We start from the raw sequence: 24,836 nt of genomic DNA on the forward strand, positions 1-24,836 counted from the left end.
TAAGGGTTTTTTAGTTGTTTTATTATTGGATTGCTACATATTGTTTTTATCACTGTTGTTAGCCGCGGAGAGGGGCAACATACAAATCCAATAAAAATAATAATAATAATAAATAAATAAATAAACTTGAAATTCTCTGTTGATACTGTGTTGTCTAATATTATAGGAGGCAGAAGAACAGGAGGGTTTACCTGCTGCAGTGAAACAGCTTACTCAGAATACCAACACCTGTGCTTCCAACCTGACTCAAAATCCAGTTCTTGTTTCATACACTGCCATTCTCCCTCTCTGTAAGTTATCTGCTCTCTGCTGCCAAGTTGATTAAGTTTAAAAGCTCATTTGGACCACAGTGCTACATTTCAGCCTTCCACTTCAAACAATCTGACAAACTCTGCTAAATTATAATCTCTGGGATGGGTCTGAAGTAGCCCAGCCAATTAATGGCACATATCCAAGAGAGATGTACAAAAGGACTTCCAATCTCAAAATGTTTCAGCAATTGGATACATACCCATAAACATTTGTTAAATTAACTTTATTTAATGATTCACAGCATTCCCAGGAACCCAGTTAGCCTGTGGCACCCTAGTTGTTTGAAATTGTTTCTATCCTAAGACAATGTTTTGAGAACTCCAGCAATGGTATGTTGTACAATAGTGATGGGGAAAAATCCAAAACTTTAAGGCTTTTTTTAAAAAAAGAAGGACTGCCCAGAGCGAAGGGAGCTTTTCTTTTCTCTGGGCGCTGGCAGAAGTTTATTCTCTCTCCAAGCACCCAGAGAAAGGAAAATGCTTTGTTCGCTCTGGACTGCCAAAGCCTCCTTAAGCGCCACCAAAAGGCTCCTCTGGCAGAGCAGAAAAGCCCGAGATAGCCAGGATTAAAGGGAGAATGGTAGAAAACTGGTCGGGCCTTCGTGCCGCTCTCAAATTTCCTGGGAATTTTCCCCCGGGCTTGGGTTCTTAAGTAGAAAATGGTTCTTAAGAAGAGGCAAAAAAATCTTGAACACCCGGTTCTTATCTAGAAAAGTTCTTAAGTAGAGGAGTTCTTAGGTAGAGGTACTACTGTATAAACCAATCTTTTCCAATCTAAAACTTTTAGCACTCTATCCATTTATTGCATTTGCAATAACGCTTGAACCTTTTAAACTTAATGTCCTATTAATATGAGGAATCTCCTAGCTTTCTTTGCGCATTCATTTCTAGATAAAACAATTGATCTGGTTTTGCTTTGCCAACCGCAGCAAAAGCACTGCATGTAATATGGTAATTATCAAGAACATGCAGATAACATTTCATGCCATTACATGTCAGAGACATGTGATGTCAGTATATGACATGAAAGGCCACTCTGAAGTAATTATCTGCTCCTGCACGCAAGCCTGCAAATTGCATTCTTAAGCCTAAAGAAATGATAGCGCATACTTTTCTATTTAGCTTAATGATAAAGGTATCACATATAATTATATTTCCTGCATATACTGTATATACATATATAAATCTTAGTGAACAATCTGTAAGGCATTGAAACTCTAAAATTAAAATTGCTGGCATGTTCAATAGACTGCAGTATTGTATTAGCCTGTGAATAGATTTGAACTTAGCATCCTTATTTAGTAGTCTGAAAGTAACAGAGTTCCTACAGATGGTGGAGTCCACGTTTTGCATACAGAAAATCCCAAATCCAGTCTTTGGCCTCTTTAAAAAGAGCCCTTAAACACCATGAGACCCCACTGGTGAAGGTCCCTGCAGCTGCTCTTTTCAGAAGAGACTTCATAATTAATAATCAATAATTAATAACCAATAATTATTTCATAATTAATAATCAATAATTAATAATCAATCCTGCAATCCTAGAATACTAATTGAAGAGAAAGAAGCAGGGCTGAATGCTGCTATAAATGAAAATGTCACATTACTATTTCCGTCAAGGCATTACAGAAAATAACGCCAGGCACGACTAATGAGTGGAAACACTGCATAGATCAATTTCCTCTTTACCTGCCTGTTTTCTCATGGATACACTTAGCCCGGTAGCCATAGGCAACCTGAAACTCCATGCAGGTGAATGCACCAAAGCATAGTCAAGTGAGTGGGCTTGCAAGGAAAGCATGTTTTTATTGCAAGAACTACAAAGACTCCCCCCCCCCCATCCTCCATATCAGTCCCACACAAAGTATTCCCTCTATTCCCTGCAGTTTCCACCAACTACTATATTCCCACCCACATACACCCGCAAAAAGTTGGGCTGGATTGTACAATTTGCCAGGCTGACTAATATCAGGAAGAAAATACATTTGGCTTAGGCAACAGAGTACAAAACAAGGAACTATGCCAATTGGCATCGGCTTCAAGCATCTTTCCCTATTCTTGCAACTCACGCACCGCATTGCTAAAAGTGCTGGCAGGGTGGGGGTGGAAACAGCACAGCATAGACAATAAAAGTCAAGCCCACCTTAATGATTTTCTTCCTTATCAACAAGTGTCCGCCCCCTCTCCAATGTTGATCAGTTAAAATCAAAATAAAGGAACCCCGTAAAAAAGGAAAATAATTCCCATCAGGCAGCTGTATTAGTTCAAGCGAGCCAGACAAATGCAATTTTGGAACTGCAAGAGGAACTCTTGTGAAGTCACGTTTGCAGTATATTTTCCTATCTAATCGGAAAGCCCTTCAGAAACACCCTCGAGCGCATTAAGTATGCTGGACAAATGACCCCCTTTGCATTCGGGATATGAAACACCCCCCTAAACTTTCCCACCACACCCCAAGTGATGTCCATCCATCATGTTCAAGGAGGACCTTGACATCTAACAGGTTGCGGGCTGTACACAATGTGTCCGCAAGTGGCTGGTAAGGACTCATACGGGCACGAAATGTTCTGCCACATGTCGGGCAGACATGCGTGGGCACCCTTGTCGCAGCATTTTGCAGCTCTGGCTTTCTCTTCTGCTACGAATGTCCTTCTGGCCTCAGATGTCTGGCAAGCCTTGGTGGATCAGCATGTGCCATAGCAATAGCATAGAGACTTATATACTGCTCCACAGTGCTTTGCAGCCCTTTCTGAGCGGTTTACAGAGAAAGCCTATTTGACCCCCCAACAATCTGGGTTCCTCATTTTACCCACCTTGGAAGGATGGAAAGGCTGAGTCATAGAAACAAAGAAGATTGATGGCAGAAGAAGACCTCATGTCTGCCCTTATACTATTTCCTGTATTTTATCTTAGGATGGATATATGTTTATCCCAGGCAAGTTTACATTCAGTGACTGTGGATTTAACAACCACGTCTGCTGGAAGTTTGTTCCAAGTATCTACTACTCTTTCAGTCAAATAATATTTTCTCAGGTTGCTTCTGGATCTTTCCCCCAACTAACCCCTTAGGTTCCCCCAAGTCTTACCTGCTTCTGGATGTTGAGAACTCGCAAGTCATGCTGCCGAGGAGCGCAGTGCAGCTTCTGCACAACCCAAGCCCGGAACTGGTAGTAAATGTCGAAGAGGACCGAGAGGGGCAAGAGGAAGAGGCAGACGAAAATCCAACGGTGGTGGACCAGCACGTACTCGAGGCCCCTATAGCGAGCCCAGAGCAAGAAGAACAGAAGCCCGATCCCTAGAGATAGCAGGGGCCCCATCCTCACTCAGCCTCTCTCTCCTACTCCGGGAGTTGGCCAATTCCGCGGCTCTTTTAATTAATAAACCGGGTTGCAAAGATTCCCCGTTGCCCTCTGAGTAACAGGCAGGACTTTCAACAACCTGCGCTCCTCCTCCTCCTCCTCCCGACCCCACCTTTTCTCCAGCCGCTTCCTAACAACGTCTTGTCATCCAAAACTAGCGCCTTTTTAAGGGGACTTCTACTCACTCTCTAGCTACTAATGCGTAGCCGCTCTTTATATGAGGCGCTCAAGGACCCCCAAAAGTGCATTCAAAAGGTCAGAGTAAGAGGCTTCCCTCGCCCACTTCCAATCGTCCCGTTGCGTCCCACTCAAGAACCGCTAAAGTCTATTCCTTGCGGTCTACTTTCCTCTCGGTCCGCACCTCCGACGCCAGCTCCCCCTTAGTTCAAGCAGATCGCCGAACCCCGCGGATCGCGCCCACCGGCACTTAAATCTTTTAGTACGCGGGCAAGTCACCTCCGCCGACAAACCCCCCCCCCCCTCACATCCCACCTCACTCTCCCGCGCATCTCTCTCCGGGTTGGCTGAGCGGTGAGGAGAGGGGTAGCGCTCAGCCAATGGAAAAGCGCCGTTTGGATCGGATCAGGCGCCGAGCGCTGGGATTGGTCGAGGCGGTAGAAGGGACGAGCGGGAGGAGTGGGGGAGACCCAAACCAGGAGATCGGGCAATCGGAAAGGCGCGAGCCATGGGTGAGCGCGAAGAATGGGCTGTTTGGTCGGGGGAACGGATTCTCAAAAACACGTGTTACGGACCGAAGGAGGGCTCGAGGCCCTAGTGAGAGACCCAAAGGGAACGTAGCCTCTGAGCATGGGGAGATTCCCCCCCCCAGGTGTTTCTTCAGGATTAGATCCAACAGAACGACACGAGCAGATGTTTGTTGACAAACACAAAAGCCAGCAAAAGGATTTTAGTGGCAGGATCGAATCTGATTTTACCCGAGCTGAGAAGAGAAACTTGGGGGGTTTTCCGCCTGGCTGGAAGCGCAGATTAAAACTTTAGCTCCGGAGAAGGGACCAGAAATGAATTGATCCTTACCGTAGCTGTCTCGGAGTAGTCATAAATGCTGCTGATATGTTTTTTTTATTGGGGGGGGGGGGGCTAAATAAAAATGCAGACTTTATTATATTCTTCATGGTAAAGCTGCCTCCCTGAAAAAGATGACTTATTCTTCACAATTTGTACTACTGAACATAGCTCATCACCTGTCCTGTGTTAGGATAGAATAGAATAGAATTTTATTGATCAAGTATGATTGGATACACAAGGAATTTTCTTGGTGCACATTTTTCGAAGTATAAGACACCTTTTTCCTCCCTAAAAGAGGTTGAAAACTTAGGTGTGTCTTATACTCTGTAGCTTTTTTCCGAAGCTTCCCCCCCCCCTCCCCCAGCAATAACTAGGTAATAACTATCTTCCCAGCTCTTACCTTCTCTATGTGAAGAATGTTTTCCAAGTCCAAAGAAGGCTACAAAATGGAAGTTCTTAAGCATAAAATGTATCAGAAAAGACTTCACGAACTCAGTCTATAGTCTGGAGGACAGAAGGGAAAGGGGTGACATGATTGAAATATTTAAATATGTTAAAGGGTTAAATAAGGTTCAGGAGGGAAGTGTTTTCAATAGGAAAGTGAACAGAAGAACAAGGGGGCACAATCAGGTTAGTTGGGGGAAAGATCAGAAGCAAGGTGAGAAAATATTTTACTGAAAGAGTAGTAGATGCTTGGAACAAACTTCCAGCAGCCGTGGTTGGTAAATCCACAGTCACTGGATTTAAAACAGGCCTGGGATAAACATATATCCATCCTAAGATAAAATACAGTATAAGGGCAGACTAGATGGACCATGAGGTCTTTTTCTGCCGTCAATCTGCTATGTTTCTATGTTCCCTGCCCTTACCTGCTTGCAAGCTCTTTAATTATTACACTCTGTCAAGAATGTTTTCCAACATTTCCAATGTTTTCCTGACTTTTTAGGTTTTTTAATTGCTCTACTTGCTCTAAATGTTCCTTTCCAGCCCTAACCAGGTGCTAATGATTTTCCCAGCTCTTACTGTTTTGCAAGTTCTTTCATTGTTTACTCTCTCTGAATAAGTTTTTTTTAAAGCCCTAACCAGGGGATAAAATAATGTGCTGAAGCTGAGCTGACTAAGGATGCTAGCCAGATGAATACCTGGTGAGCAGATTCTTTTCCCTATTTTCCTCCCTCAAAACTAAGGTGCCTCTTATACTCAGGTGTATCTTATACCCTGAAAAATACGGTAATTAATATTAATTATAGCCAGTCTCTTCCCCCTGAAATGAGTTTAGAAAATAATGCTGGGCAATCAACCATTTCTATAAGCTTGAAACTGCAACTGGCACGCTTGCGGGAAAAAGCAGCCAGGCATTGGCACAAGCTCCATGGGGGTCCGTTTCAAGCCACGCGTTGATTTGTGGCACGTTGCCTGGAATGCTCTCTGGGTCTCTTCTGTCCCCTGGCATGATGTCATGGCACGAGGCAAACCATCTGCAGGAGCTGGGCATTTGCCACATTACATGCAGGGCTGAACAAGTCAGCAGTTTGCAGCGTTTCGACATAGCAAATTCATTAGGCAAAACAACTAAATGGATCAGCATATTACCTAGAATGAATGGTCAGAGCTCAGACTGTGCCAAACCATATTTAAAGGACTTGAGCAGATACAGTAGTACAGTAATTATAGTATGGCAGGAATACCTCTCAAGGCAGGTGCTGACTTTTGGCACATTGCCTGGAATTCTGTAGGTTTAAAGTGTGGCCCAAGGGGTTTCCCAAGACTTTCTCAGTAGTCCACAAAATCAAAATGATTTGCCAGACACTGAATTTTTTGGGAAAAATTTAACACAATGCCACTCTTCTCATGAGTATTTCTATTTGTTAAAAATTAAGATTTCCCCCCCACCTCCATGAAAAAAGGTTTATGTGAATGTCTAAGGGGTATAATCTTATTTTCAAATAAATATTCATTTGTTTAATGATTGTTTAGTAGCAGAGGTCTACAAATTTGACAAATTTAAGACTTGTGGACTGGTTATTGGATTTCCACAGGTCTTAAAGTTGCCAGGTTTGGGGACTCCTGGTTTAAAGTTTCAGTTTTACTTTAAACTCCTGGTTTAAAATTACAGTTTTACAGAAAATCTGACTGTTGCAGCATCCTCAAGATAGGGTGAACAAAAGTTGGGCACTTTGCAACTGGTGTGTATTTATCAAGGGATTGCCATTTGTGATCTTTCCAGCCAGCTTCCAACAAGGAAAATCAATGGGGGGAAGATGGAGGCAGTTTTGCTTAATGACCTCATTATTCATTTAACCACTGTAGTGATTCTTTTTAACAACATTGGCCAAAACAGTTGTTAAAATTGGACTCTCTTAATAACCGCTTTGCTCAGCAATGTGAACTCTAGCCTCAATTGTGGTTTTAAGTCAAGGACTTTCTGTACAAAGTGTACATCTATTGACAGTCTGCTCATAAGTGGATGTGCAAATCCTTATTGTTCTGTACCCCTTTCTTTAAAAAATAAAACAAAAGAGATATCATTTCTTCAAACACTGCCTTTTGTGATTGCCAAAGAAATTGGCCCGTATCACCTTCATTTTTGCAACAAATACTCCCAAATTCTACAGCAAATTAAGGTTGGAAAGCGATAAACCTTTATGTTTTATTGGTTTTGAGAAAATATTTTAACCCTTGATAATAGTAGTGTTTCACTTTAAAGTAGATGCGATTGTATACGTGTAGGAATGTGGAATATCTTGTGTGGTGGCAAAATAGAAATTTAGTACGAGTATTACATACACAGAAGTCACCTGCCAAAACATCTAGAAGTTCCAGTATAAAGATCTAATGGAGATAAAACTAAACTTCTTTACTTTATAAAACTAAAAACCTTTCTAAAATACTTTCTCCCGTAATCCAGGTGAATACCCTGTATTCTTTTTTTAAAAAATCAATTTTTATTACAATTTTTTGTGTCCCTCCCTCCAACATACCTATTTTATGAACAGAGTGTTGTCTAGATCAGTGTTTCCCAACCTTGGCAACTTGAAGATATTTGGACTTCAACTCCCAGAATTCCCCAGCCAGCTGGCTAGGGAATTCTGGGAGTTGAAGTCCAAATATCTTCAAGTTGCTAAGGTTGGGAAACACTGGTCTAGATCCATCTTACATATCCTTCCATATACATGGTCCATTTTATATCATCCTTCTATTCAATTTCAGCCATAATATTTTCTTTATATATTTTTTCGCTTAACTTATTTCTTCTTAATACATAAACAATATTACGAATCACCCAGAATCCAAATTTCTTACCATAATATCAATTAACGATCATATTTATTCATTATTCATACATTTCTCAAATTTTCTAACACACTGCATTTCAATTTCCTCTCCTAATTTCATTCACAGAGGTTTGCAAGAGGCCGTCGCAGCCAGAAACTGAGCTCAGAAGCTTGTTTTTGTTGGCAGAGCGCTCAGGTCGCTAAAGGCGCCCCTGACATGAGTGGTGTTGAGCTGGCCACGCCCACCCCGACCCCTGAGGTCAAACACAACCCTGATGAGGCCCTCAATGAAATAGAGTTTGACACCCCTGGCCTAGACAATCCTAATGAATTCTAATGGTCATGTTATGAAGTCACACTGACTTCTCTTTTCTGAGTCGTGAGATATTTTAAGGGCAGATCATTTATTCCAAACTTGCTATCCACGATTGACCTCTCCAGGTTCCTAAGAGGTCAGTAAGGGGTGTACATAAGTGCACTAGTGTGCCTTTTGTCCCCTGTCCAATTATTTCTCCTTATCTCATATATCTTTTCTTCCCTCATATATCTTCTCTATTTTTATATCTTCTCTTTATATATAATACTTCATGTCTATTCTCTTCAATATGTATTGTGTATTGGACAAAATAGATAGATAGATAGATAGATAGATAGATAGATAGATAGATAGATAGATAGATAGATAAAACCAAGAGCATTTGATTTTATCTACCACTAGCACAAGGGTGGGACAAGATGAAATATGCATGGCTCAAAAAAATTAGGGAACACTCAAAGAACACATCTTAGATCTGAATGAATGAAATATTTTCATTGAATTCTTTGTTCTGTTCAAAGCTGAATGTGCACAACAGCATGTGAAATTGGTTGTCAATCGATGTCGCTTCCTAAGTGGACAGTTTGATTTCACAGAAGTTTGATTTACTTGGAGTTATATTCAGTTGTTTAAGAGTTCCCTTTTTTTTTTGAGCAGTGTATATTATCTCAAGAATAGACAGCTCTTCCCCTTCTTTTAAGGCTTGTGAAACTCCAAATTCTGTTTGCCTTTTCCCCTAATCCACCTTAGTTTTGGCATCGTTCTTAAACTGGCATAAGAAAGGTAAACTCCTCTTCACAAAACTTAAGGAAGATAACAGCCTATCCAGAAAGATCAGCGATGAAACTCTGTAAATAAAAAGGTTTCCATGGCAACATAGGATTAAAGAAATTCCTTCTCCAACACTACTTTTGGAAGTGCTGATTCTCCCCCCTTCCCCCCACTGCACCCCAGGCACCAAAACAGCTTACACATGTTAGTATTTCTTTGCTTTATGTCCCACATGTATTCAAGAAATCAACAATTATTCATAGACGTCTCTATTTATTTATTTCTATTTATTTATTTATTTATTTTGTCCAATACACATTGTAAACAATGTCATTTGGCGGGCCCCAGGGGAAGAGCCTTCTCTGTGGCAGCCCCGGCCCTCTGGAATCAACTCCCCCCCCGGAGATTAGAACTGCCCCCACCCTCCTTGTCTTTCGTAAACTACTCAAGACCCACCTATACCTCCAGGCATGGGGGAGTTGAGATACCTTTCCCCCAAGCTCTTTATATTTTATATTTGGTATGTATGTGTTGTTTGGTTTTTAAATATGATAGGGTTTTATATGCTTCTTTTTTAATATTAGATTTGTTTCGCTATAATATTGTTTTTTATTATTGTTGTGAGCCGCCCCGAGTCTTCGGAGAGGGGCGGCATACAAATCTAATAAATAATAATAATAAAAAGTAGGTTTTAGAGAATATACACATAGTAAAATATATCAAAGAAAGAATAGAGGAGAAGATATAAGAATAAAAATAAAATAATATAAGTCAATGAGGAATAGAGGGAAAGATATAGGTATGGAAGAAAAGATAAATGAGATAAGGAGAGACAATTGGGCAGGGGACGGGAGGCACACTAGTGCGCTTATGCACACCCCTTACTGGCCTCTTAGGTACCTGGAGAGGTCAATCGTGGATAGTCTAAGGGTAATCTGCTCCACTGTTTCTCACAGTAACTGTTGTGTACAGTTTCGCTAGTCCTAATCCAGCTTACTTTAATGACTGTACTAAACTAGTTCTTACATCCCATAGTGGAGCAGCCCCTCCAAACCTGACTGACCGGCCTTACCACTAAGCCAACCTTAAGGTCACTCAGCAGACATGAAAGAGAGGACCCTGAAATGGACAAGACTTTTTTCAATCCCCAGAAGACAGCTGGAAAAACTATGGGGAAGGTTGAAATTCATTTGAAGGTTTTCCCTTTTGCCTCATTTATTCTGCAATCAGTTCAATGGATTCGTGGAGGGATGCCATTTGGGAATGCTTGGCACAGCAAACTCTGAACACTTTGGACATAAATTTACATCCTTGATGGCCAACTCTATGAATGGTGTGCATGTATATGGTTGTGACTGCCCTTTTTAAATAACTTTTTAATGGGGTTTTAGTTTTAGAAACATAGAAGATTGACAGCAGAAAAAAGGCCTCATGGTTCATCTAGTCTGCCCTGATACTATTTCCTGTATTTTATTTTAGGACAGATCTATGTTTATCCCAGGCATGTTTCAATTCAGTGACTGTGGATTTACCAACCACGTCTGCTGGAAGTTTGTTCCAAGCATCTACTACTCTTTCAGTCAAATAATATTTTCTCAGGTTGCTTTTGATCTTTTCCCCAACTAATCTCAGGTTGTTCCCCCCCTGTTGTTGTGTTCACTTTCCCATTAAAAATACTTCCCCCGTGAACTTTATTTAACCCTTTAACATATTTAAATGTTTCAATTGTGTCCCCTCTTTCCCTTCTGTCCTCCAGACAGTACCTTTTAGATAATGTTTAAGTTTTAGACTTCTTTTTATTGCTTTGTATCTATTTATAGTGTATTTTTATTGTTGTTCTAAGCGGCATAGAAGTCGAATAAATAATAAATAAATAAACTTCTGTTTGGTGGGAGGGGAATTTGTCCAGCATGGTTGTATTGCTTGTTTTGTAGAAAGTAGCTGCACCCACAAACACAGAGACACACTCCATTCAGAATGACGTAAATTGAGATGTGCACACATCTCTGTACCCCTGATGTGCAAGATTTTGCTTCTGCGCATGTTCAGCAAGCGAAATCTCACGCAAGGATGCTCTCGCGCACAGGATTTTGCCAATTTTTGGCATTTTTTTTGCTTCTGCGCATGCAGAGCATCCTTGCGTGACATTTCACTTGCTGCGCATGTGCAAAAGCGAAATCTCACACCAGTGGGCACGCACACACGCATGCACGACAATCCCGGAGGGTATACCACTAGCAGCCAGCAAGTGGAACCCTCGCTTGGTATGTATGTAGGTTCAAATCCCAGTGAGGGTATGGCTAGCTGATGAGAGAAAACAACCTCAAAATAAATCTATACTAGTCTCCCTTCCAACCTTGAGCTGCTCAGGATCAAACTCCACTTTAGGCAGAGTTGACCTGCAATACCGCATTCTAACCACTGCGTCACCAAGGCTCAGGGATTTCTGATGGTCTTAAACCTAAGTATTAACCAGATGCAATACTATTTAGCTTTTTAAGACCAACGAGACCCTGTCATAGTAAAAAACCCAAGAACTCCTCTATGCCAAAACCTGGAATTTTAGAATTTGTCCACATAGCCCTGCCTATTTTGTCACTGCTGTGTCTAATTCAACCACCACTCTTCCCTCATCTAGCCTCTGCCATGGATGAAGGTTGGTATTTGGCCTTTATCTTGGATTCTGCTTATAAAAATCAGAAATGGAATCATGCCCTATGACTGAATTATGAAATGTTCAGGTGGATCAGTAACATGGAGGGTATAAAAGGAGAAACAGCTTTCTTGGTATTAGAAATAAGCAGAAGGTTATTTTCCCTTTTGAGAACACACTCTTCTCTATTTATGGCATTTTTTAATTTTTTGTTATTGTTAGTTGTGAATGTGTGTCCCACTTATCGCGACCCCATGGACAACATTCACCCAGGTCTTTCTGTCCTCAGAATCCCCGAGTCCATCCAGCCAAATCATTCTCTTTTTTCTCCTCCTCCTCCTTTTCTTCTTCGACCTCCTCCTTCTCCATTTCTTCTTCTTCTCTTCTTCTTCTTCATCATCTTCTTCCTCCTCCTCCTCCTTTTCTTCTTCTTCGACCTCCTCCTTCTCCATTTCTTCTTCTCTTCTTCTTCCTCCTCCTCCTCTTCTTCTTCTTCTTCATCTTCTTCCTCCTCCTCCTCCTCCTTTTCTTCTTCGACCTCCTTCTCCATTTCTTCTTCTTCTTCTTCTTCTTCTTCTTCTTCTTCTTCTTCTTCTTCCTCCTCCTCCTCCTCCTCCTCCTCCTCTTCTCCTAATCCTCCTTCTCCTTCTTTTGCCCTCAATATTTCCAAACATTAGGCTTTTCTTCAGTGAGTCCTTCCTTCTCATTAGGTGGCCAAAGTATTTGAATTTCATCTTCAGGATCTGGCCTTCTAAAGAGCAATCAGGGCTGATCTCTAGGACTTACCAGTTTGTTCCTGTAGTGGGTTTCACTTTCCTTTGTTCCTGATATGGGAATGTGCAGGTGTGCTTATGCGCTTTATGTGTGCACAATGCTTCTGCAAATGCACAGAGCATTTTTTATGATGTCTGGATGGGAGGGTGGAGCCTGCCGCCGCCGTTACTGCTTCACCCAAACCAATGCGAACCAGTAGCAACCCACCACTGGTTTGTTCGCCTTGCAGTCCAAGGGACTCACAGGAGTCTTCTTCAGTGCCACAGTTCAAAGGCCTCAATTCTTTGGCTCTCAGTCTTCTTTATGGTCCAACTTTCACAGCCATAAATTGCAACTGGAAAAACCATAGCCTTGACTATATTTTTTAAAATAGAGTTCTGTTATTGGATTATGTTTCCCTTAATATTCTGGCTTTTTTCTCAGCAACAAAGAAATAATTAATATTTGCTTTGGCTGAGAACTCTGAAAGATGCCAGATTGGCTTGAGCTAAGGAAATATACAACTTGGGAACCCTGTATCAAAATTAAAGTCAAACTGAATATAAACACTGTGTGGCTTTTTAATCTGGTGTTGCTTATCCAGCCACGAAATCAGCAGGGCAAAGGTGTCTATAATTATGACTGCCTGGCCTAGGAGACATGCAGCCTATGATACCGTGTGGGCTTTGCTCCATGATACAAATCGGTACATAGCAGAAATGGTGATGAAACAATTAATTTGGTTAGCGTCAGATATTATACAACTAGATGTGAATAGCTGCATGACTTCCTTGGAGATTCTTCAAATGGTAATTTGGTGGGCTGTTGAAATTTATTACTTAGATTTCTATGCCGCCTTTCTCCGCAGACCCAGGGCGGCTTACAACAGGGACAATTCAAAAATATAAGAAATCCAATAGTTAAAACAGTCTAAATTTATCTAAAACCCCAATTATAAAACACAATCAGTCACATTCATTCTATTTACACTCATGGATGGAGCAGAGAAGCCCTGCTCAACGGCCCCAAGCCTGCCGGCAGAGATGAGTTTTCAAAGACTTATAAAAGGCCAGGCGGGTGGGAGCGTTGCGGATCTCGGGGGGAGCAGGTTCCAAAGGGCTGGGGCTTCCACAGAGAAGGCTCTACCCCTGGGCCCCACCAAGTGACATTGCCTAGTTGACGTAGAGTAGGCCAACTTTGTGTGACACAACCAGTCGCTGGGATTCATGAGGCAGAAGACGGCCCCGAAAGTAACCTGGTCCTAAGCCAGGCATATATATGTGAAATGTATGACTTCGGATCCAAATATGATAGAATAGAATAGAATAGAATTTTATTGGTCAAGTGTGATTGGACACACAAGGAATTTGTCTTGGTGCATATGCTCTCAGCGTACATAAAATAAAATATACATTTGTCAAGAATCATGTGGTACAACACTTAATGATTGTCATAGGGGTCAAATAAGCAATGAAGAAGCAATATTAATAAAAATCTTAGGATATAAGCAACAAGTTACAGTCATACAGTCAACATGGGAGGAAATGGGTGAAAGGAATGATGAGAAAAACTAGTAGAATAGATGTGCAGATTTAGTAGAAAGTCTGACAGTGTTAAGGGAATTATTTGTTTAGTAGAGTGATGGCGTTCGGAAAAAAACTGTTCTTGTGTCTAGTCTTGGTGTGCAGTGCTCTGTAGCGACGTTTTGAGGGTAGGAGTTGAAACAATTTGTGTCCAGGATGTGAGGGGTCAGTAAATATTTTCCCCGCTCTCTTTGATGGTGATGATGATAATGATAATTAGAGTTGGAAGGAACCTTGTAGGTCATGATGTTTTTTTCCCGTCCTCCTCCTTCAAAATAGTGGCAAACCTCTGTCCATTGTGATATGGCTCTGTTCCTCACCTGACTTTATAATAAATCATCTAATTAAATGAATTAAATGCTACAAAACCAACGACCAACTTCAAATATCACATTCATGTTAAAAGTGCTCCTGGCTCTTGCATGGATTTGCATTACAGTGTGAAAAATATTAACATAATAAACGGGTATTTCTTTGGGATTATGGTGACACATGCAGAAAAAAAACGCTAAAGGAAGGCAAGATTGGAAGAGAACACCTTGAGCAACTAAATTTAGCAACTAAAGCATCTTATTTCACTGATTGGCAAACTTGGCAGCTTTAAGATGTGTGGATTTAAACTCCCAGAATTTCCCAGCCACCATGCTGGCTGGGGGATTCTGGGAGTCAAAGTCCGCACATCTTAAAAAGTTGCCAGAAACACTAATTTATTTTTTAAATAAATGGATAAGTAGGACAAGTCATGACTTTTGTGGAAGCTATATTGAGCAAAAGACCTTTAAATATGCTCAAAATGTGCTATGAATGACAGATGTATGAATATTTATACCGGGGTTTTAAACTGCATTTTTATTATTGTATTTTTTTATTGTTGTATGCCACCCTGAGTCTAATTGGAAAAGGGCGGCCTATAGATTTAATTAAATAATAATAATAAAACTAATTTTTAAAAACTCCAAATGTCATTGAAGTTCTCCCCCTCCCCCATCCTAAAGACTATTAATTTATTTTTATTTTATTAATCTAATTTATAGGCTGCCCAACTCCTTCCGGACTCTGGGTGGTGTACGACATCTAAAAACAATATAAAAGAACAATTTAAAACCCATAAAATAACCATCCATATCTTTTTGTGGCTGCAGAAAAGAGTTGTAATAAGTTGCTTTTAACTATTGAGATGCTTTGCGCTTTTCTCTTAAAGAGACAGGCACCCTTTCTAAAAACCATCCTAGTCTTCACACCAGGCTTTCTCTAACATTAGAGGGTGCTACTCAGATGTCTACCCCACTTCCATATACTGAAATGTAGCGCTCCGTTCCCTCTCTGCTTTCTCCCTCCTTTAAATCCAGAATTGATTTATTTCAGAACTGCAGAAAAAACAATTGCTGCCAACCTGCCTTCCATTGAGTACCTGTATACTGCAGGAGTCAAAAAGAGGGCAGTGAAGATATTTACTGACCCTTCGCATCCTGGACATAAACTTTCAACTCCTACCCTCAAAACGTCGCCATAGAGCACTGCACACCAAGACAACTAGACACAAGAACAGTTTTTTCCCGAACTCCATCATTCTACTAAACAAATAATTCCCTCAACACTGTCAGACTTTTTACTAAGTCTGCACATCTAGTTCTACTATTTTTTCCTCATCATTCCTATCATCCTTTTCCTCCCACTTAGGACTGTATGACTGTAACTTGTTGCTTGTATCCTAAGATTTTTATTAATATTGATTGTTTCTTCATTGCTTATTTGAACCCTATGACAATCATTAAGTGTGGTACCACATGAATCTTAACAAATGTATCTTTTTCTTTTATGTACGCTGAGAGCATATGCACCAAGACAATTCCTTGTGTGTCCAATAAAATTCTATTCTATTCTATTCTTTAAATAGCAACGTTTAAAGATGCGCAGACTTCCAATTTCCAGAGCTCTCCTGGTGACTGGGGGAATTCTGGGAGTTGAAGTCCATACAACTTAAAAATTGCCAGCGTTGGGAAAGACTGATTAAAAACCGGCTTCGGCAAGGAAGCATCAGCGCAGAATTTCTGCGCCGGGATGTCCCCTCCTGGCTTTTCTTTCCCCGCTAGAGGGCGCTGTTGCAGTTTGCAAAGTTAGCGGACAGGGACTGGCAGAGCCGGCGTAAAGCCGCGCTTGCAAGTCTGCTTTTTCTCGCTGTCGCCGCCGAAATCTCTCCGCGGGTGGCTCCGTCCGTTCTGCGAGGACCGCCATTTAACGTAGATGGGGGATCCCTGAAGCTGCGGCCGATTTCGTAAGTACATTCCGGGCGTGGTGGTCGCAAAACGGGCGGGAAGGCACAAGGTTGGTCGCTTCTGCGGGAGCGGGTCTTGCAAAGGCGCTACGGACTTCGCGAACTGTGCAGTATGTTGTGTCCCCGACTTGAATTAAAGCCGTTTTGCCGCTATTTAACATAGAAGAGAAAAGAATGCCTGCTAGGAATTTCCCCTTCATTTCCCCCCTTTTTCAAGCCGATTTTTAAAAAAGAGTTGAACCAAACTGGGGAGGATCTCACCTTCTACCTGTATCAAGAGGTCGGATCCAGTTGGGTCCAGCCAGCCCGCCGGTTCTCCTAAGGGCCATATAGCAACAGTATTTAGATTTATATACCGCTTCAGAGTGCTTTTACAGCCCTCTCTAAGCGGTTTACAGAATCAGCATATTGCCCCCAACAGTCTATAAAAGAGATAGGTTGATGATGATAGGAAATGATATGGACCTTTTATAATCACTGCTCAAAAAAATAAAAGGAACACTTAAACAACACAATATAACTCCAAGTAAATCAAACTTCTGTGAAATCAAACTGTCCACTTAGGAAGCAACACTGATTGACAATCAGTTTCACCTGCTGTTGTGCACAATCAACTTTGTACAGAACAAATATTCAATGAGAATATTTCATTCATTCAGATCTAAGATATCTTATTTGAGTGTTCCCTTTATTTTTTTAAGCAGTGTACAATAGAAACATAGAAACATAGAAGACTGACCGCAGATAAAGACCACATAATCCATCTAGTCTGCCCTTATACTGTTTTCTGTATTTTATCTTAGGATAGATATATGTTTATCCCAGGCATGTTTAAAATTCAGTTACCGTGGATTTACCAACCACGTCTGCTGGAAGTTTGTTCCAAGGATCTACTTCACTTTCCTATTAAAAACACTTCCCTCCTGAACCTTATTTAACACTTTAACATATTTAAATGTTTCGATCATGTCCCCCCTTTTCCTTCTGTCCTCCAGGCTATACAGATTGAGTTCATTAAGTCTTTCCTGATACGTTTTATGCTTAATGTAGGGGTTGTCCAGATTTATTGAATTGAAATCTGGCAGTGCTAAATTATATTGCGTAAAACTGATGCATTATCAAAACATGTTCTGAATCCTAGCTATATTCTAGATCTGCTGGCTAAACTAGGAAGTTAAAAAGCAGTATATATATATATCCCCTTTCTTCCTTATTTATCCCTGTGTATTGGACAGCCAAAACTTCCCTTCTCTTGCTTGCGCCCCTACATTTTATACAGTCAAAGAATGAGATTTACCCCACGGGTTTATTTATAGAAGGCTGGTTTAGATTCAGGCATCCCCGTTTGCAGGGTTTTGAAAATGAGTCATAAGGATGAGCTGAGTTTTCAAACCAGTCTTTTTTGCTCGGTTGTGGGTAATGCTGTTAAGCATGCAGCGTGGTAATCCTAAAGAACGCTAACACACAAGTCAACCTGAAGCTGTTCAGCCAACTTGTTGTGTGTTCTTGCCTCCACTCCCTCCCAATAGTGATTTTGGATCTTCTGTACCCCACAGCTAGTTTTGGAGAGAGCAGATTGTATCATAAAATTTAGCAGGCAGAGCTGCCCAAATAACTTCATTATTATTATTATTTTGCACAAACTTCCATAAAATCATACAACTGGAACTGATCTCAGAGATTATGTAGTCCGGCTCCCTGCTTGGGTGAAGGATCTGCTCTCTACGTGGGGCTACCTTTGAAAAGTGTTCAGAAACTTCAGATCGTGCAGAATGCAGCTGCGAGAGCTATCATGGGCTTTCCTAAATATGCCCATGTTACTCCAATACTCCGCAGTCTGCATTGGTTGCCGATCAGTTTCCGGTCACAATTCAAAGTGTTGGTTATGACCTATAAAGCCCTTCATGGCATCGGACCAGAATATCTCCGGGACCGCCTTACATAGAAACATAGAAACATAGAAGTCTGACGGCAGAAAAAGACCTCATGGTCCATCTAGTCTGCCCTTATACTATTTTCTGTATTTTATCTTAGGATGGATATATGTTTATCCCAGGCATGTTTAAATTCAGTTACTGTGGATTTATCTACCACATCTGCTGGAAGTTTGTTCCAAGGATCTACTACTCTTTCAGTAAAATAATATTTTCTCATGTTGCTTTTGATCTTTCCCCCAACTAACTTCAGATTGTGTCCCCTTGTTCTTGTGTTCACTTTCCTATTAAAAACACTTCCCTCCTGGACCTTATTTAACCCTTTAATATATTTAAATGTTTCGATCATGTCCCCCCTTTTCCTTCTGTCCTCCAGACTATACAGATTGAGTTCATTAAGTCTTTCCTGATACGTTTTATGCTTAAGACCTTCCACCATTCTTGTAGCCCGTCTTTGGACCCGTTCAATTTTGTCAATATCTTTTTGTAGGTGAGGTCTCCAGAACTGAACACTGCCGCACGAATCCCAGCGACCAATTAGGTCCCACAGAGTGGGCCTTCTCCGGGTCCCGTCATCTAAACAATGTCATCTGGCGGGACCCAGGGGAAGAGCCTTCTCTGTGGCGGCCCCGACTCTCTGGAACCAACTCCCCCCAGATATCAGAGTTTCCCCCACCCTCCTTGCCTTTCGCAAGCTCCTTAAAACCCACCACTGTCGTCAGGCATGGGGGAATTGAAATTTTTCCCCTTCCCCCTAGGCTTATAGAATTTATACATGGTATGCTTGTATGTATGATTGATTCTTTAAATTGGGGTTTTAAAGATTATTTTTAATATTAGATTTGTTTACATTGTCTTTTTTATTGTTGTTAGCCGCCCCAAGTCTTCGGAGAGGGGTGGCATACAAATCAAATCAAATCAAATCAAATCAAATCAACCAATCAATCAATCAATAAATCAATCAATCAATCAATAAATAATAAATAAATAAATAAATAAATAAATAAATAAATAATAAAAATATAAATAAATATAAATAATATATAAAGAAAGAAAGAAAGAAGGAAAGAAAGAAAGAAGGAAAGAAAGAAAGCATTTCAGGTAAATGCCTATCCAGTCTCCCCCTGAAGATTTTCAGGGAAAGGAATGAATTCATTTCACAAGGTGACTTAGAACAGTTTTTCAGTGGGAAAATTCCTCTTCTGACCTGGGTTTGCTTCTGTGCAGTTTCAAAAGATTGACCCTAGTCCTGCCTTCTAGAACAAACTCTCTTCTGTGTGGATAACTCTTTAGATATCTGAAGAGGGTTACTGAAATTCCCCTAAATCTCTTTTTTCCCCATAACTAGCCAAACAAACTCTGTTCCTTTAACTGTTGCTTTTCAGTCCCTTCTTTTTTTTATAATATTTTTTTTATTTTTCTCCAACATGAAATAAAACAATATTTAGTTATAAACACAATAACAATGCTTAAAATCAATCATATACAAACTTTTCTTTTCTCATTGCTCACTCAATGGAGGGTCTTATCTCTCCCCGTGTCAAGTTTTCTGTTAATTTTATACATTATTAGCAATTCTTAAAATTCTAAATTTTTCCCTCTTACTACAAAAGGTTACAAAAGTTGTTTTTTTTTACATTATTGTAACCTTTTCAGTCCCTTCTTGATGGCCATGATCTGAAAGTGTATCTGAACTCTCCATACTTTGTTGATGTCCTTTCCTTTGTAGATTGCAGTTTCCAAAACTGGACCCAATGTTTGCTCATCAGTCTAACCCAGGGGCCTGCCCAAGGTTAAATGATATATGGGGCAGTTCTGCCCTGTAATCAAGATACTGTACTGTGTTCCTCCTGCTAATATCCACAAAATGGCATTATCTTTCTCAGCAGCTGCATCATACAGTTGGTTCATGTGTGGTTTCTAATCTGTAAGAGCCCCTAGATCCTGTCTCCATCCAGGTCTCCATCCTATACATATCGTAGTTGCCTTTCATTTTTTTCTCCCCACATACAGGACTTTGTATTCCTCCCACCCCAAATTCCATCTTGTCTGTTTCAAACTACTATTCAGAGCAGTGTAGTTCTATTTTGAACCTTCACTTACTCTGCTGAAGCATTACCGAGCCGGGATGGCACAGCAGGTAGAGTGCTGTACTGCAGGCCACTGAAGCTGACTGTAGACCTGCAGGTCAGCGGTTCAAATCTCATCAACGGCTCAAGGTTGACTCAGCCTTCCATCCTTCCAAGGTGGGTCAAATGAGGACCCGATTGTGGGGGCAATAGACTGGCTCTGTTAAAAAGTGCTATTGCTAACATGTTGTAAGCCGCCCTGAGTCTAAGGAGAAGGGCGGCATAAAAATGGAATGAATGAATGAATGAATGAATGAATGAATGAATGAATGAATGAATGAATAAATAAATAAATAACTTAGCCCTCCTAGCTTTATGTCACATGCAGTGGTGGTCATGCTCTCCTCAATCCAATTTCTTTCGTCCAGGTCAGTAATAAAAATATTGAACTGTTCAAAACCCAGGACGCAGCTTCATGGCACTGTCTTTGATGCAAATCCTCAAGCTGATAAGGAGCCATATAGGAATTGTATGTATTTATTTTATTTATTTTATTTATTTTATTTTATTTTATTTTATTTATTTTATTTATTTTATTTATTTTATTTATTTTATTTATTTTATTTATTTTATTTATTTTATTTATTTATTTTATTTATTTTATTTATTTTATTTATTTTATTTATTTTATTTATTTTATTTATTTTATTTATTTTATTTATTTTATTTATTTTATTTATTTTATTTATTTTATTTATTTTATTTATTTTATTTATTTTATTTATTTTATTTATTTTATTTATTTTATTTATTTTATTTATTTTATTTATTTTATTTATTTATTTATTTATTTATTTTATTATTTATTTATTTATTTTATCATTTATTTTATTATTTATTTATTTATTTTATTATTTATTTTATTATTTATTTATTTATTTATTTATTTATTTATTAAATTTATATGCCACCCCTCTCCATAGAATACTCTTTGGGGTGAGTGTGAATCATTCAGCCACTTATGAATACATATAATTTTTGTACCATCTAATTTCAGTGGTCCCCAACCTCTTGAGTATCAGGGACCGGTTCCATGGAAAACAATTCTTCCATGAGTTGGGAGAAGGGTGGTTCACACACTACCTAGATCAGTGATGGCGAACCGTTTTTTGCTCGAGTACTAAAAGTGGGTGTGCAATAGCGCATGCATGTGTGCCCATACCCATAATACAATGCCCTTCCCCTGTGCATGCGCTCACAACCCCACTGCATGCACATAGGGCTTCCTGAAGGCTCCGGAGCATGTGGATGGCGAAAAATGGATTCCAGCAGATTTTCAGCTTTCTTGAGGGTGGGGAGGAGATCATTTTCTTCTTCCCCAGGCTTCAGGAAAGCCTCCAGAGCCTGTGGATGGCGAAAAACAGACCCAACATGCTAACTGGAAGTTCAGAAATGACCTTCCATTTGGATCTTTGAGCCGTTTTTTTTACCATCCCCAAGCTTTAGGAAAGTCTCCTGCGTGACGTAGGGCAATGCCCAGTGAAGGGCTACCGAAATTTTTGCTACCACACTGTAGGTGTGGCTTATGCAGGACGCCCTGTCAGGAATTAAAAATCCCTAGGTAATATCATATCCAATCAATCAATCAATCAATCAATCAATAAATAAATAAATATGCAGAAAGTAGGCCTCAGTTAAGAATGCTGAGTCATTCTGAGGCAGATGAGCTTGCAGCAACCTAGCAATTGTGTGACTGACCCCTCACATCCTGGACACAAATTGTTTCAACTCCTACCCTCAAAACATCGCTACAGAGCACTGCACACCAAGACAACTAGACACAAGAACAGGTTTTTTTCTGAACGCCATCACTCTACTAAACAAATAATTCCCTCAACACTGTCAGACTTTCTACTAAATCTGCACTTCTATTCTACTATTTTTTCTCATCAATCCTATCACCCATTTCCTCCCATGTTGACTGTATGACTGTAACTTGTTGCTTATATCCTAAGATTTTTATTAATATTGCTTCTTCATTGCTTATTTGACCCCTATGACAATCATTAACTGTTGTACCATATGATTCTTGACAAATGTATATTTTATTTTATGTACGCTGAGAGCATATTTACCAAGACAAATTCCTTGTGTGTCCAATCACACTTGGCCAATAAAAATTCTATTCTATTCTATTCTATTCTAAAAGTATTTAACTAGGAAAGAGCTCCCTGCTTTCTCTCTCTCTCTCTCTCTGTTTGCTGTTAGCTGTGTGCTGTTGCTGTTCGTGGAAGTATGTTTTGAAGAAGCTGTAATGCTGTAAAAGTTGGTTCCTGTGAGTTATTGAACTAAGATAGTTGTAGCAAGGTACTAGTAAGATACTAGTTTATTGTATGTATAATATAGACAGTAGTAGTAGTATAAAGAAGTCAATATATTTTTCCACAACTTCCTACTGCTGCTGTGTTTCATTGAAGACTTCAACTCCATTTCTACTGGTCTCTGGCTGGCTGGTTGGGTTGGTGGGCTGGGCAGACTGGTTGGCTGCTTGGGCACAAACAGGCTAGTTTCCGCAAATGCAAGCTCTGATGCGCCCTGCATTTTCTTTCAACATCTTTCAGTGCAAATTGGGCACTCTGGGGTGGAGCTCCATTTTCGCTACCCCACTGCATCCCTGTCCCGTCCCGGCAGCAGCCCACCCCTGGCAACGCCACGCATGCCCTCATATATGGCTCTCTGTGCCACCTAGGACATGCGTGCCATAGGTTTGCCATCACAGACCTAGATCCTGTGCAAATCCAAATGAAGCTTCATTCACCTGCCTGGCCTAATTCCTAAAAGGCTGTGGATCTACAGTCAGAAGGTTGGGGAGCCCTGAATTAACCTATATATTAGGTAAAGGTTCCCCCACACATGTGTGCTAGCCGTTCCAAACTCTAGGGGGCAGTGCTCATCTCCGTTTCTAAGTTGAAGACCAGCGCTGTCCGAAGATGTCTCCTTGGTCATGTTGCCGACTTGACTAAACGCTGAAGATACATGGAGCGCTGGTACCTTCCCATCAAAAGTGGTCCCTATTTATCTACTTGCATTTGTACATGCTTTCTGCTAGGTTGGCAGAAGCTGGGACAAGTAACAGGGGTTCAGTCCATTATGCAGTGCTAGAGATTAGAACTACTGAATTAGAAACATAGAAACATAGAAGACTGACGGCAGAAAAAGACCTCATGGTCCATCTAGTCTGCCCTTATACTATTTCCTGTATTTTATCTTAGGATGGACATATGTTTATCCCAGGCATGTTTAAATTCAGTTACTGTGGATTTACCAACCACGTCTGCTGGAAGTTTGTTCCAAGGATCTACTACTCTTTCAGTGAAATAATATTTTCTCACGTTGCTTTTGATCTTTGCCCCAACTAACTTCAGATTGTGTCCCCTTGTTCTTGTGTTCACTTTCCTGATCGACAAACTGAGTGCCTTAGCCACTACGTCTCTAACCTATATATTACAGTGTTATTAATGAGGATATCATAAGATGTTTTGTCAAATGTCAAGTTCTGATTACCACGCAAGTGCTCAAAAACATGTTTGCTCAAGGACCTTGCTCAGCGTTAATATCAAAGTTAATAGCTCTGTAGTTTTTTTGGTCTTCTGTTTTTCCACTTTTGAACATAGGAACATCGTATGAGCCAGGATGGCGCAGGGGTTAGAGTGTAGCACTGCAGGCTACTTCAGCTAACAGCTAGCTGTAGTTCAGCAGTTCGAATCTCACCCCCAGCTCAAGGTTGATTCCTTCCAAGGTGGGTAAAATGGCCCAGATTGTGGGGGGCAATATGGTGATTCTGTAAACCACTTAGATGGGACTGTAAAAGCACTATGAAGCAGTGTATAAGTCCAAAATGATGTTTGTTTGTTTGTTTGTTCATTCATTCATTTATTGGATTTGTATGCCGCCCCTCTCCGTAGACTCGGGGCGGCTAACAACAATAATAAGACAATATAAACAAATCTAATATTTAAGTTAATTTAAAAACCCTAATTTAATAAACCAATCATACATACAGACATACCATGCATAAATTTTTTGTAAGCCTAGGGGGAGGAGAATATCTCAGTTCCCCCATGCCTGACGACAGAGGTGGGTTTTAAGGAGGTTACGAAAGGCAAGGAGGGTGGGGGCAACTCTGATCTCTGGGGGGAGCTGGTTCCAGAGGGTCGGGGCCACCACAGAGAAGGCTCTTCCCCTGGGTCCCGCCAAACGGCATTGTTTAGTCGATGGAACCCAGAGAAGGCCAACTCTGTGGGACCTAACTGGTCGCTGGAATTCGTGCGGCAGAAGGCGGTCCCGGAGATATACTGGTCCGGTGCCATGAAGGGCTTTATAGGTCATAACCAACACTTTGAATTGTGACCGGAAACCGATCGGCAACCAATGCAGATTGCGGAGTGTTGGTGTAACATGGGCATATTTAGGAAAGCCCATGATAGCTCTCGCAGCTATTGTTATTTTGGTCT

The 24,836-nt window shown here is 40.6% G+C and overlaps 2 protein-coding genes across 4 annotated transcripts in view; one reads left to right on the forward strand and one right to left on the reverse strand.

The window, feature by feature from the left end:
• Nucleotides 1–24,836, reverse strand: part of DHCR24 (24-dehydrocholesterol reductase) — a 90,723-nt gene that overhangs the window by 17,892 nt on the left and 47,995 nt on the right. Inside the window, exon 1 of one of the 3 annotated variants that reach the window (XM_070745933.1) lies at nt 3,395–4,170. The exons of the other annotated variants lie outside the window; for them this stretch is intronic. Within the exon in view, the coding sequence (XP_070602034.1) occupies nt 3,395–3,625 (231 nt within the window). The 5' untranslated portion in view covers nt 3,626–4,170. Of the gene's footprint in view, nt 1–3,394; nt 4,171–24,836 lie in introns of those variants that run through there. 3 annotated transcript variants of the gene reach the window in all.
• The window catches only part of TMEM61 (transmembrane protein 61), a 37,585-nt gene continuing 28,926 nt past the window's right edge, over nt 16,178–24,836 (forward strand). The window contains exon 1 of the mRNA XM_070745939.1: nt 16,178–16,319. The gene's annotated coding sequence lies outside the window, so the exon portion shown is untranslated. The remainder of the gene's footprint in view (nt 16,320–24,836) is intronic.

This window comes from Erythrolamprus reginae, chromosome 3, assembly GCF_031021105.1.
Source record: "Erythrolamprus reginae isolate rEryReg1 chromosome 3, rEryReg1.hap1, whole genome shotgun sequence".
NCBI lineage: Eukaryota > Metazoa > Chordata > Lepidosauria > Squamata > Dipsadidae > Erythrolamprus > Erythrolamprus reginae.